We start from the raw sequence: 13836 nt of genomic DNA, 5'->3' as shown, positions 1-13836 counted from the left end.
GTTGGTGTAGAGGCTTTCTACGTCGAAACTGATCAATTAATCCTGCTCTTTGACTTCGATATCCCCTAGTAGTTCAATAAAATGCCTTGAATTTCCCACAAAAGATTTGGAACCCCTCTATATACACCAAAGCGTTAGAAATTGAAATCCCTGTAAAACCTTAGCTCTTATGTTGGAAAAGCACCTTCTCAAAAATATCTGAGAATAAATCAAAAATGAAAATCAAAACTGTATATATTCACTAGTTATTATAAATATCGGATAAGAAAAAAACTAGAAAAAATATTGAATCAAATACATCACTGTTCTCCTAGTTTCGAAAATTTGTGCAAGCAACTCTCAGATTAAAAGTTAACATGAAAATAACTTACAGAATCGAGTAAGTTCTTAAACAAGCAATAAACATTTTTCAAAACGAAATGAGATATTTCATTGTTAATTTTCAAGCTCCACCATTAGGAGTTCAGGATCTAGACCTATATCTCGACTTTTTCACACATTCAGGAGAATATGACTCAGAACGAGACCGTTTGGTGCAGCCATTGGGTGATTTCGATCTTGAAGTGGACCTAGACCTTGACTTTCTGTAATCAAGATTGGAATGACTGCTTGACTCGCCTCCAGAATTCGTACAATCTGAGTAATCCTTCGACTGGGATCTTGACATTGATCTGCTTGACTTGGATCTAGAAAAGCTGTCTGAACGAGAACGAGAACCTACTCCGGAGTGAAACAGTGGCTCATTATCACCAGATCTTGGTCCAGATCTCCTCGAGGAATTTTTGGAACCACCTTTGTAATCAAATGTATTCGAATCCTCTGAATGAGACCTCGACCTACTTCTTGAATAGTTCATGCAGGTTGATCTAGATCTCTTCTGAGAATTTTTGGAACCTCTTCGTGAACCATGTTTGTGATCATATGTATTTGAATCCTCTGGATAACATCTCGACCTACTTCTCGAATAGTCCCTGCAGCTCGATCTAGATCTCCTCTGGGACTTTTTGGTACCTTTTATTGAACCACCTTTGTATTCATATGTATTTGAATCCTCTGAATAGTCCATGCAGCTTGATCTAGATCTCTTCTGGGAATTTTTGGAATCTCTTCGTGCTTCACCTTTGTAGTCATATGTATTTGAATCCTCTGAATAAGACCTCGACCTACTTTTCGAATAGTCACTACAGCTTGATTTTGAATATTTTCCTGAATCGCCACTTGAGTTACTGCGGCTTCTTCTGTTACTGAAATAAACACGGCAAATTACAATAAAATAAAATACAAGCAGCAACCAAAAAAATGAAAAAAATGAACTACAAACACGGGATGAAAACTAAAAAATTATTAACAAGTGACATAAGGGTCACAAGGGCAATGAAGAGGCCGATTCTTCGGCATTTGCTGCCTCAGATTTCAGTTGGCGACACATTGATTTTGATAAAACTGAAAGTAACCATTCCATAACTAGTATGGCACAAGCAATAAAAATTGCTGTTATTTCTCAAAAATTGTGAGCTAAGAAGCGAGTTTCAAAAATGTTATGTCTGTAACAACTGTCTAACCTGTTGTTGGAGTATTCATATGTCGATTTCATACTGACTGAGCGGGATCTTGACCTCAACCTGTTCAGAGAACGAAGAGAGTCTTTTGAATTATTGACTACTCGTACCTCACTGGCCACATCCTTGGTAGAAACTTCTGCACTGCCTGTATTATTTGTAAACCTGTTACGGGAATATCTGCAGACTCTTCTGGTTCCATCCGATCTGCTCTCCGGGTAGTCCCTGTAAGTCGATTTCGAATATTTTCCTGAATCACTACTTGAAATACTGCGGCTTCTTCTTTTGCTGAAATGGTACTCATGATAAGTTTATTCACATTTACAGAGTAAAAAATGTCAACAAACATTCGTTTGAGAATAGTTCGCAATTCTTTCACTTTTCTTTTCCCAGACGGAAACAGAAACACACATTTCCTTATTCGTTTAATAATAATAATAACCAAAGTTGGGAACTAAACGGTTTATCATGGCCTGCTAGGATGGAGTCTTCAACATCTAAGTCTATAGCAGTCGCATAATGTGTATATAGAGGTTCCTCATACAAAGTGCATTTCTCTTTAGGACATTTGTGATGCACTTTTTGGAACCTTTGGTGTAGTAATGAATATTACTGGAGATTTTCCCAAACCAAACCGTTATTTCAACACCTCGACACGTGTTTCGATCACCAAGTGATCATCTTCAGAATGTAACTCAGTTTATTCTTTCTGTTGAAGTCGACCACTTGGTGATTGAAACACGTATCAAGGTGTTGAAATAACGGTTTGGTGTTGGGAAAAACTTTAGTAATATTGATATTTCATCAGCTCATAAATTGAAGTCGAACTGCACGAAGTCGGTAGTAATGATGTCTGGACCGGAAAGATTGCGGGATATTGCTAAAAATAGTCTTTATATTCATATAAGTGGTGACGTTCTGCCTTTTGTAACTGAAGCAAAGAATTTAGGCCTGTGGTTTGATTCTGAACTGCTCTTTACAAAACACGCTAGACATTTGATTCAAACGTCTTTCAACATCTTAAGGCAGCTGTTTCCAAATCGGAACTTACTCACCAAACAATTTCAACTAAAATCATGTGGGGCGCTGATCATTTCGACAATTTCATATTGCGATAGCATTTATAGCCTTGCGTCACTTCAATCTGATTCCCTCCGTATTCAACGAATCCAAAATAGTTGCCTTCGTTTTTCTCTTGGCATTCGAAAATACGACCACATATCACCGGTCATGAAGGAATCAGGTTAGCTGCAACTAAAGAAACTCAGGACACTGCACCTCCTCACAAACACCCACAAAGTCTTGAAGACTGGAATGCCAAATTATTCAATGAAAAAATTGAATTCTTCCTCAAATATCAACAGCTTCTCCACTAGAAACTGGTGATTATTCCTGAACACAGGTCTTCTGTGTTCTCGAAGGTTGAACTTAAAAACAGCTGACACTCCATCCATTCACCTCAATATTTTTTGTATATTCTGTATGTTCTTACTTCAGGTGAATGAAGACGTTTTTTTTTTTACCGTAGTGTGCGCTGGTCAGGCCCTATCACCCGAAGCCCCGATACACTTGGAAGGGCGCACCAGCATTATCAACCAATGATCACTCCCCACACCGTGGAGTGAGTGATCACTGGGTCCGAGAATCACGTGCCCTGAGCAAGCGCAGTGAGCCAAAAATGACAGCCTTCTGCATCTGTGCGGCTAAGATTTCCGCCTTAGTGCGGCAAGCCGGTATGATTTGAAGATTCAAGAGTAGAGATGACATCATTCCACCAAGGACTCCAATAATCAGAACAATCATATTGACAGAGTGCTCTGGATAGAGTCTGCGGAGTTCGAAGAGAAAATCTCGATATTCAATCCGACAAATATCGTTTTACTCTGATGGTCGAGAAGGACCACATCAGGTTTATTAGTTCGTATGAGCCTGAGGGTGGGGAACGAATAGTTTCAATAAATTTGGCACTTCTCGTTCCCCAGACCGCATTGTCTGGACATGCTGATAGCAAGTGCATTAGAGTCTCGGGCGCCTCGTGGCAGGCCCTGCACCTTGTGTTAGGAACCTCTAGACCCATCACGCGACTGCGGTAGACTGAGGTGTTGAAGACACCATCCTGGCAAGCCATGATGAACCCCTCAGCTTCCGACTTCAGCCCACTCGACCTGAGAAAAGCGAAGGTCAGGTCCTTTGATAAGCCAAGGTCTCCAATGTTATTGAAGAAGACCAAATACATTGGCTCATCCTTGTGTTTCCGCGGAAGTAAGGTGATCTCTGAGGCTTTTATCTGAGCTTTTTGCTGAACAGGTTCCAACTGGGTGACAGAGTTGTGGTCACCTCGTTCATTGTCGAAAACTATACCGAGTTCATCAGCTGCTCGGCTAGCTGCCCCAAAGAAAAATGCTCCAATTCCTGCTCTCTCATGGTCACGGACCATGCAGAGAAGGCGGTTCGAACTTCTGACGACTTTACAGGCTGTATCCAGTACCATTCTGTCATGTAGACACCCCAAACTCAAAAGTCCACGGACTCCCTGTTGTTGGGGGAAAAACAACCGTGGAACGAACGATTTGGAATGCAAACTCCTATAGAGATGCATCATGTTTCGGGTCTTTACGTCGAGTTGATACAGCTCCTCCCGAGTCCACTTAACTACTCTAAATGAGTAGAGTAAGATTGGAACGGCAAGCATATTTGTTGCAGCAACTTTGTTCTTCCCCAACAGTTCCGATGACCAGATCTGTCGAAGTTTGTGCTGATACTTGCCGCGGAGAGAGTTTTTCACTGCTGTTACCTCTTGGGAGTGGCGTTGTTCCACCCCGAGGTAAGTATACGTCTCCCGGCATCCATATGGTGTAAGATGCTTCCATCAATGAGCTGCACATCCTCTCCGTAATCCCCGCATCGTCCTCTTTTGAGATGGACCATTGCACATTTGTCTATCCCGAATGTCATACCCACCACTCCCAAGGAATGATGGAGATCCTTCTCTCCAGAGGCATAAAGTTTAAAATCATCCATATAAAACAAATGGGTTGACCTTGTGCCTACGGTTTCCGGGGGTGCCACAGTTGTACCCTCGATTATTTCTGAGCGCAATGGATAATGGCAATAGTGAGATACAGAAGAGAAGGGGACTGAGGGAATCACCCTGAAATACACCCCTTCTGAAAGTGATCCACTCTGTTTGGACTCTTGCTTGACCAGATGTTATGGTTAAGCGAGTTCGCCAAAGTGGTATCAGTTGTTCAATGCATCTCACTATTTTGTCGGGTACCGCAAGGCATCTGAGCAAATGCAAGATGAGCTCATGCAAAATTGCCTTACGGTAATCGATCCAGGTCATAGAGAGGTTACGCTTATATTGTATCGAGTCCTGTGTTACTGCGTTATTATTAATATTACTATTAGTGTTAAATCTAAAATATCAATATAAAAAGGAACATTTCCCATACCAACATGTTTCAAATAATCTAGAAACAATGAATCACTTACGGAATCTTATGACATAAGACATCCCTGTCAAACCTCCCACCCTCTAGTCGAGGAATTCTCTGATAGTTCATTCCTCTATCGTCAAGCTTCCCATACATATTCGAAGAGGGTGCAAACCTTTCAATTTCTTTCTTAAGATAGCATTTATAAGCCTCACCAAAGGCATCCTTTTGCATTTTTATCTGTTGATCCTCCCTTCTATATTTGCAACAAGAACAATGGTGAATTTCTCGACCCTTCAAACCTGTATCATGTTTACTAGCATTTTCTTTGGCCATTTCCACAGTCACTCTTATTCCCAGTAATTTTCGACCATTCAATTCGTGAACGGCTTCTTCAGCATATCTGCTATCGTCAAATTCCACGAATGCATATCTGTTTTTGATGATAATTCTGTTCAGTTTACCATAGCCTTTCAAAAAACATTCCAAATCTCTCTTTTTCGTTTCACGAGGTAATCCACCAACATACAACGTATATCCTCTCATATTTTAGTGAAGGAAACAATGGATGGATGACAAATTTTAATTTACCTATGGCACGTAACACTGAGTAACAAATACTTAGGCTTGTACTTCTAACACTATTCAGATTGAAACACATTGAATACACTGCTAGGCATAAAATTAGGGTCATCCTATGAGTTAAAGTTATCTCGATTTATGTTTTCATTTGAATTAATTTGGATGAACCATACTGTAATGAATTTCTTCAAAAATATAGTTGTTGATGTTTCTGTGATAAGCATTTGTCAAAAAAGTAGCCTTCGCCTGAATTCCTAAAAACCAATATTAGTATACCTTTTTTTTCTATGGTTTCATTTGTCAATTGCCCTTTGTTTGTGTACTGTTGTTAATATTGGTGTATCGAAATGAACATGAATTCCTTACACCTTAGCTTGTGTTCAATAAACCCTACAAAATACAAATGAAACATTTATATTCCACAGATTTGTAGCAATATTTCATTTGAGAAATCATGTGATTTTTCTGATTTGGCAACGTTCAGAAGTTATAAACTCATTACAATTCCTACAGAAAATAGTAAAAACTCTCACTCACAAGTATAATTAAAACACTAACGTTATCTCACATTCACATTATTCTACATTTCACGTCAATAACGGATACTGAAAAAACGCTTCTAGAATGAAAACAGAGGATCCGCTCATACTCATCCCAAAGGTTTCTGAACTTCTTTCGCATGCACCTTGTAAGTAATGATTTTCCATGTGGTCTCTTTTACCGAAACCCTTACTACAAATGCCGTAAATGTGAGGTTTACTTCCAGTATGGCTCATGTATGAGCCCACATGTATATGCATGACAAGAGAACTTAGCAACATAATAACAACGGATTGTTTGAGAGTAGCTTATTTCGTCATTTCTCACAGAATAATGACCCTATCCTCGTAGGTCGAAGGGTTATCAGTGTTTCTGTACAAAAAGTACAGCTCAATGGAATCGGCATTCCGTTTATTCACTCTTCGAAGCTTGATAACAAACTTTTATTGGACTGCAGTAGAAATAAACAAGGATGCCTAACAGGCCTTCTTACAGAACACTCTCATTTGAATATCATATGCAGAGACTCTGACTGTCGGAAGACAAAGTGAAGAAGTTCGATCTTTCTCTTGAAGGTGGTCACTTGGTGATCGAAACACGTGTCGAGGTGTTAAAATAACGGTTAGGTGTGGGGAAAAACTCCAGTAGTATACGATAGCAGTCTCATACATTCTCTATTATCAAAAAAATTATTCAGTCAAGCTATGAAGGAAGTTTACCCAATACGAAGAGAAAAGAATAAAAGTTATAGAACCTTAACCTACTTAGGCCAACCCACTACAAATATTTCAGATTTTCTGTACAGCAAAGGTGAAAATACTGCTTTCAAAATCAACAACAACTCAGGCATGCACATTAAGAATAACAAAGATGAAAATTCAGTTTCAGAAAAATCAGGAGTGTATACATTATCGTGTGGGTCATGTCCGATATTTTATATAGGTTAAACTGGAAGAGCGTTCAAAGCCCACATAAAGGAACACAAATATAGTTTTCAGAATGGAAAAATAAATTCCACATATGCCGCTCATTTAATCTCAGAGGGCATGAGTTCAACCATGAATACGAGCCCCTCCATTTCCAGAAGAAAGGTATGAAACTTAATCTGTTAGAGAGTATGGAAATAAACAAATTCAAAAACTCGTTTGATCTGAACGATCAAACGGAATTGAATTATTCGCCATTATTAAATCTGTTCATTGCCAGGTAAAAATAGTTAGGTATACTTACAGGTATGCTTTCGAAAAATTTATTGATATACTTGATGAATTCATAGCTGACCTCTTCAGGTAGATACATTATTAAGGCAGACGAGTAGGAAATAGGTATAAACTGTATTAATTAGTTTTTTTGTGCATATTTTTGTTCGAAAGATTATAAAATAATAATATAACCTTCATATTATGTGTATTTCACAATTACCAGGAATATCAATGATTAGCTAGTAAAGTTTGTGAGAAAGTCGAATAAAGCTGTAAATGAAACTTCGATATTCACGTTTAAGTGGTGGTAAAATAATAACATCATATCTGAACTGTGCTTTAGGGCATCATCGATTCAACTAGTGATAAGCTACTCCCTGAACTTGAATTCAACTTACTATGCATATACAGAATGATATAACATGTCAAGTTCCAGCTTAAAATAAAAATGTCAAGAATACAATAAAATGCAAGTATTTATCCATGGTACAAACTGGTAAAATGATAAAGTATTTACTTCCATGTATATTTATTTGCACAGTATACTTCTCCCTGTTCCAACTAAATGATGATACTCGCTGACGGATGACTGCACACCATTCTTCATTGAATTGTTTTATATTAAAAAAAAAATTATTTTGATAGCATAATGGGAAATCATATGATTTCGGACGACATAAGCTCATCACAAATGCATACAAAAAACTATTCCAATCACAAATATTATTTCAACACTAACGTTGTCTTACTAACATTGAAACATAACACATGTCTCATTATTGAAAAACTCTTTACATTGTATGAAAATTCCCAATTACATGACTTTCCTACCATGAATTATACCAAACCTACGCCTAAACCCAAAACTCAATACATATTTTCGATTCAGCTGAAGATGCCTGAAAAAAAATTCATCGAGTACCTATTCCCAAGCAGTGCAATAAACTGATCTGGAAAGAGCAACATTTCATCCATTTTTGTTCCACAGCATTATTTCATTTGAGAAATCATGAAATTGGGCTACGTTTGGACTACGATAACTGCAATCCAATAATAGTTTTATTTATTCCATTTCAGGGTTGAGAGTATAGGATTTAGTGTCAATAGTACAGTATTGAACAAGCATACTCAAAACGAATTGGAAATTTGAAACATATAACATGTCTGTTTATTAAAAAACTCATTACAAAAAACAGTAAAAACCTCTTACATTCACAAATATCATTAAAACACTAACATTGTCTTACATTCAAAATATACTATATTCTACGTCAATAACGAACACTGAAGAAACGCTTCTAGAATCAAACTAGAGGCCACGCTCACACTCATCCCAAAGGTTTCTGAACTTTTTTCGCATGCACCCTGTAATGATTCTCCATGTGGTCTCTTCTACTAAAATCCTTACCACAAATACCGCAAATGTGAGGTTTACTTCCAGTATGGCTCATGATATGTCGCTTCAAATCCACCTTGTGACTGTACTGTTTGGGACAATCGGAACATTTAAAAGGCTTGTCTCCCAAGTGTTTCTGCATATGTCTATGCAGAGTATCATCATTTAAAAACCTTTTCCCGCAGGTAATACACCTTAATGACTGCCCTCCAGTATGAGCAACTCTGATATGCTGCTTCAGATGACTAGAATATTTGAAGCACTTATCACAGCAGTCGCATCTGTGCTTCTTAGGTGTTGGCTCGACTAACTGATTCCAACAGGCTGGAGCCTCTTCCTGGTCTATACAGAATGGTTGTGGTTCTGCCGACCCCAAACCTTCGCCCACTGAATCTACGCCAGAAGGCGTAATTACTTCGTACCTGTTTGACAATAGCGGACCCCCTTCAATTTTTTGCGATGAAATATTGATATCCTGGCAAGGAGGCGGAATTGATACGCACGCGTTCGCTAAAAGCGGCGTACTCCCAACTCCTTGCCATGAAATATTGATATCCTGGCAAGGAGGCGGAATTGATACGCACGCGTTCGCTAAAAGCGGCGTACTCCCAACTCCTTGCCATGAAATATTGAAAACCTGGCAAGGAAGCGAAATTGTATCGTACGTGTCCGCTAAATTTGAATTTCTGGCCTCCTCTAGATTCACCTCCTCTTCTGGAACGTTCAGGTACTCAAGTACTTCTTTGATCATTTCATTGGCTTTGATAGGAACAACATTCAGCGCCATTGTTTGTGCCGTTATATTCACCTCAGGTTGATTCGATTCCATATTTTGCTTTCACTTCTCTTCAATCACTTATCTTAATGTCAACAGTACCACAATATGATCACATATGTTTCATACGGATGGAGACGTGTCGATTTTATTAGCAATTTTCGAAATAGTCGGCCGTCCACTTGACAAATGGCCTGTAAAATGAAATGGTGGGGGTATTTATCGATAGAAATTTCACACCGAATTGTTTTAGTATGAAATTTGTAAGTGTGAGACATTACTATTTAGATTAGGTTATATTAGAAATGGCTAGAGAATGGATCATATATTAATTCCAACTGTGGCTTGATATAAAAGTGATACTTGAATGAATACTTTCAAATTTTTTTCTCACGCGTCTCAATCCTATTCTGGAATAGTGACTACTATATTACTTAGAAAGAAATGAGGAACTCATTCCTGAAAACCTCCGTACATTTATGAAAACAGTTGTATTAAATAGAAAATCTATATTCATTGGTGACATACCAAAACCTTCAAGTCAATTACGGAGTAACACACTGTACATTAATAGAAACAGTTGTACTGAACAGAAAACGTGGGGACAAGAATATTATGGGATCATATGAAAAACCCTAAATCTGTTTACATCCTACCTCAAAAGCCTCCAGCAATTTGTTAAATTCAACGGTGACATACCAAAACCTTCAAAAATCAATTACGGAGTACGACATGGTTCAGTCCTGGGTCCTGTATTATTTATTATTTACATTAATGATATGTCTTTTTGTTGAGTGACACTACGCCTTACAATCTACTTTCTAATGCTAATCCATCTAAAAAGTTTTCAGCAAACTAGTCTAGACGAAATTATCCTACTATAAATAATCATAAAACCAAAACATTAGATTTCTCAACCGAGAAAATAATGAACCAATGAAGCTTTTCGTATTTTAACTCATCTTTGAATTTCTTTCCATGCATTCACAAATTATAAAAGCGCCTATCCACGTGTATATGCATGATAAGAGAATTTAGTAACATAATAACAACGGATTGTTTAGGAGTAGCTTATGTATTTCATCAGTTTCAACTCAGCTGAGGATGCTTGAAAAAAAATCATTGAGTTCCTACTTACAAGCAGTGCAAAAATCTGATCAGGAAGTATTAACATATCACTCATTTTTGATCCACAGATTTGTAGCATTATTTCATTTGAAAAATCATATGATTTTTCTGATTTGGCAACGTTTGAACGAAATTAATTTGAGTCCAATATTACCTGTTGAGTTCTATTTATTTCAGAGTTGAGAATACGATTCAGTGAACAAGCATAGGTACTCAAAACTAATCGTAAATTTGAAACATAATACATCTCTGGTTATTGAAAAACTCATTACAAATTCTATTCTGGCCTCCACTGAATACTTATCCTCATCTGGAACGTAATTCAGAAACTCAAATACTTGTTTGATCATTTCACTGGCTTTGATTAGAACTATGTTCTGATAGTGATACTGTATCGTACCTGTCCGATAAGAGCGGACTTCTTTCAATCCTACTACACGTCGAGTGACTTATTCAATTGCCTTTACGACAAATAAAACTGATCACGATTAATTCTTCAGTGATCCTTCGTTTCTTTGCTGAAAGAGGTGCAAGTATAGAAACCTTCGCAAAACAAAAGTATAAAAACAACAATAAAAAAGATTCATCGTGAACACTTCAATGCGGAACTTATACCCGGTGGTACGAGTCGAAATCTCCCAGAGCAGATTTGGTAAAAATGTACTCGAATTTGAGACGTGAAAAGACCCTGGTAAAAAGAATTTAAAGTTTGGCGTTTCAGAAAAGGATGATCGGTGATGATTAGTTGTTGGTCCTGGTCCTTGCCTGAGTCAGGCACTTGTGGGTATGCAGCAATTATTTACCTATGCATAAGTATGTCGCTTGTAGTGTTTTGTATAGTGCCTGTTTTATTCGATAGGTATATGTTTATTTATTAATGTAGTTATTTATTGTTAATTTTATTATTGATATGTCTAATATCATAATGATCAGAAAGACGAACAAATACAACAACAACAAAAATCAGCAAAGAAAGTGAGTAATGCAAGTGAAGCTGTAAACAAAGTGTCGGCATTATTGAATGGAACTGACCGATACTTGATGAAAATCCATATTAAAAAACTGATTAATACAGTTTATTGTATGATTTTCACTATAAAGGGTTTTACAAAAACCCTTTATAGTATTTTCCATAAACTGATAAATGTGCCCTTGTGAGAGACAAATTTTAATAAAGAACTGAATATACCCACATAGCAATAGATATTCCAGGTATATTTCATGAATATACATTTAAGGATATTGTATTATGCTATGAATATGCCATGGATATATATATATATATATATATATATATATATATATATATATATATATATATATATATATATATATATATATATATATCTTCTGGAGAATATTCCCTGGAAGTGCTCCTGACGAACCTTTGATATATTTTAAGAATATTCCTTGGGAATATTCTTGAAATATCTTATAATATTCTTAGAATATCTAAGGTATATTCTATTAAGAATATTCCAGGAATAGAACCCGAGGAATATTCATAAAATATTCAGGATATTCTTAGTTTATTGTAGGAATATACAATAGAGAAAAACCAAAGAATATTCTTCAAATATATTTTATGAATATTCTAGGAATATTTGGAATATTCCAAGAATGTGACGAGTAACCGCTATTAGGCATGTATATATTGCATTTTGATACAAGATTCACACAAGTAATAAAACACATAATATTCAAAAACAAATATATTTTAAAAACAATATACACTGAAATATTTGACGTTTCAACCAATATTAAAAATAAAAAATCTAATTCAAAATATTTATTCACTGAATAAAATATTCCTGAATACTGTCATATTACAAATATTAGAAATGTATTCAAATTAGGATGTTCCTACTCTCAAACAAATGTATACTAAAAAATATACTAAAATAACAACTCTGTGAATTCATCAGCACTAATTAAAAAATAATAAATATATCATTTCATTGAAAAAGAAAAAGTGTATTACATCAAGAAATAGGTAAGGTTAGGTTTCTCACTTAGAAAAATAAACCCACAAATGAAGTATTTAAAATGAGTGGTATGATGGGTTCTTCAATGAATTTCACTTACTTAAAGTTATTCAAACTTTGCTCACCAGAATAGTTTTCCTTATATTTGCCCAACAATGCATCAGCCAGTGTTTCAATAGTAATACCTGGAACAAAATGTATGTTAACGTTCATTATCACTATTTGAAAGTGGCACAATAAAACTGGTATAAAAATCAAATAGATATTTTTCGCATAGGTTACTCATGAACATTTACAACATTTTATGACTTGGAGAGCAACTTGCATTGTCTTGTTGAAAAGTAATCATTACGTTTTCAGTTCCTTGGCGCACCTGCCTGTACCAGGTACCACTCTGTTTCCTTTTGGGCAAATTGATACTATCTTGAAAACGAGTGATAAAAATTATGAAAACAAATGATACAAAAGAATGTGTCATTCACTCACTTTTCTCTATTGAAGATACACAACTGAAATCACTCTAGTTCAAACATGTACTTAGTCAAACCAACAAATCCCACACACCAACTCTCCTCGAACCTAAAATGAGGTGTAGTAGGTTAATCACCATGACTTTACTATCGATACTATTGCATTTTACTTACATTTCTTGAAGACTGAATAGATGCAACTCTCCTGTTTGAAGATCCAAAATCAAACTATTCGCTGTACTGCAAATTGGACAACCCCAAATTATAAATGGTACACTGAACGTGACAGAATTATACTTTGATAACACCAACACACCATGCATTACACACGTGAATCTGCCACGTCAACCGCCATGTTGAATCAAATGTCTAATTTAACGCAAACGCAAATGTACCATGCATTAAGGGACAGCCGCTTTCACAAAGCTTATTCGACTGTCGCGCGCTACACTTCAATTAACCAATGAGAAACGTTTACTCCAATTATTCACTTCCCCATTTCTCTGTTTCCAGGATTTTTCGCTTTGTAATTAAATAATTTCAAATACAACAAGACAAATAGGATGAGAATTAACCAATTTATTGATGCAATTGGTTCATTTATTGGCCCATTCAAATTTTTTTGTCGTTTCCAACAGTTGCTGTTGGAGCAATTCATCCAGAATCTTTGCTTTGAGTTCAAAAACTGGTTAACACTATCAGGGTTATATACATTAGGTTATGCATTCGATTAAGATCTTCAAATATTTTTATTTTTAATAA

The 13836-nt window shown here is 36.4% G+C and overlaps 1 protein-coding gene and 1 long non-coding RNA gene across 4 annotated transcripts; both read right to left on the bottom strand.

Annotated features, from left to right (window-relative positions):
- Positions 1–216: 216 nt before the first annotated feature.
- Positions 217–11165, bottom strand: LOC111505085 (uncharacterized). 3 transcript variants are annotated; one of them, XM_074176908.1, is made up of 4 exons: positions 11020–11158; positions 5055–5968; positions 1563–1847; positions 217–1244 (listed from the first exon to the last, which is right to left on the bottom strand). In XM_074176908.1, exons 2-4 carry the CDS (start codon positions 5540–5542, stop codon positions 464–466), a joined length of 1554 nt encoding a protein of 517 aa, XP_074033009.1. In that variant the 5' UTR covers positions 5543–5968; positions 11020–11158; the 3' UTR covers positions 217–463. The 3 variants fall into 3 exon arrangements, with proteins under 3 accessions (XP_074033009.1, XP_023015599.2, XP_074033010.1); XM_023159831.2 differs by lacking the exon at positions 11020–11158 and adding an exon at positions 6116–6270; XM_074176909.1 differs by lacking the exons at positions 217–1244; positions 1563–1847; positions 5055–5968 and adding an exon at positions 8459–9685 and having other exon boundaries at positions 11020–11165.
- A 1191-nt stretch (positions 11166–12356) lies between these two features.
- Positions 12357–13444, bottom strand: LOC141482860 (uncharacterized). Its single transcript, XR_012465761.1, has 3 exons — positions 13249–13444; positions 13091–13183; positions 12357–12789 (listed from the first exon to the last, which is right to left on the bottom strand). It is a non-coding gene; the product is annotated as an uncharacterized lncRNA (long non-coding RNA).
- Positions 13445–13836: the final 392 nt, after the last annotated feature.

Source organism: Leptinotarsa decemlineata, unplaced genomic scaffold, assembly GCF_025532065.1.
Source record: "Leptinotarsa decemlineata unplaced genomic scaffold, Ldec_3_MD MMD2_tig00002082_RagTag_RagTag, whole genome shotgun sequence".
Classification (NCBI taxonomy): Eukaryota; Metazoa; Arthropoda; class Insecta; order Coleoptera; family Chrysomelidae; genus Leptinotarsa; species Leptinotarsa decemlineata.
Note: the sequence above shows the minus strand (reverse complement) of the source record. Positions and strands in the feature narration are given on the sequence as shown.

Bases quoted from the DNA above. Each gene is read 5' to 3' on its own strand.
- LOC111505085 (XM_074176908.1), bottom strand. From the start codon at position 5,542: ATGAGAGGATATACGTTGTATGTTGGTGGATTACCTCGTGAAACGAAA. The intron at 1,848-5,054 runs GTAAGTGATTCA...GTACCATTTCAG, and splicing joins GTCTTATGTCATAAGATTCC to CAAAAGAAGAAGCCGCAGTA. The intron at 1,245-1,562 runs GTTAGACAGTTG...TGTTTATTTCAG, and splicing joins TATGAATACTCCAACAACAG to TAACAGAAGAAGCCGCAGTA.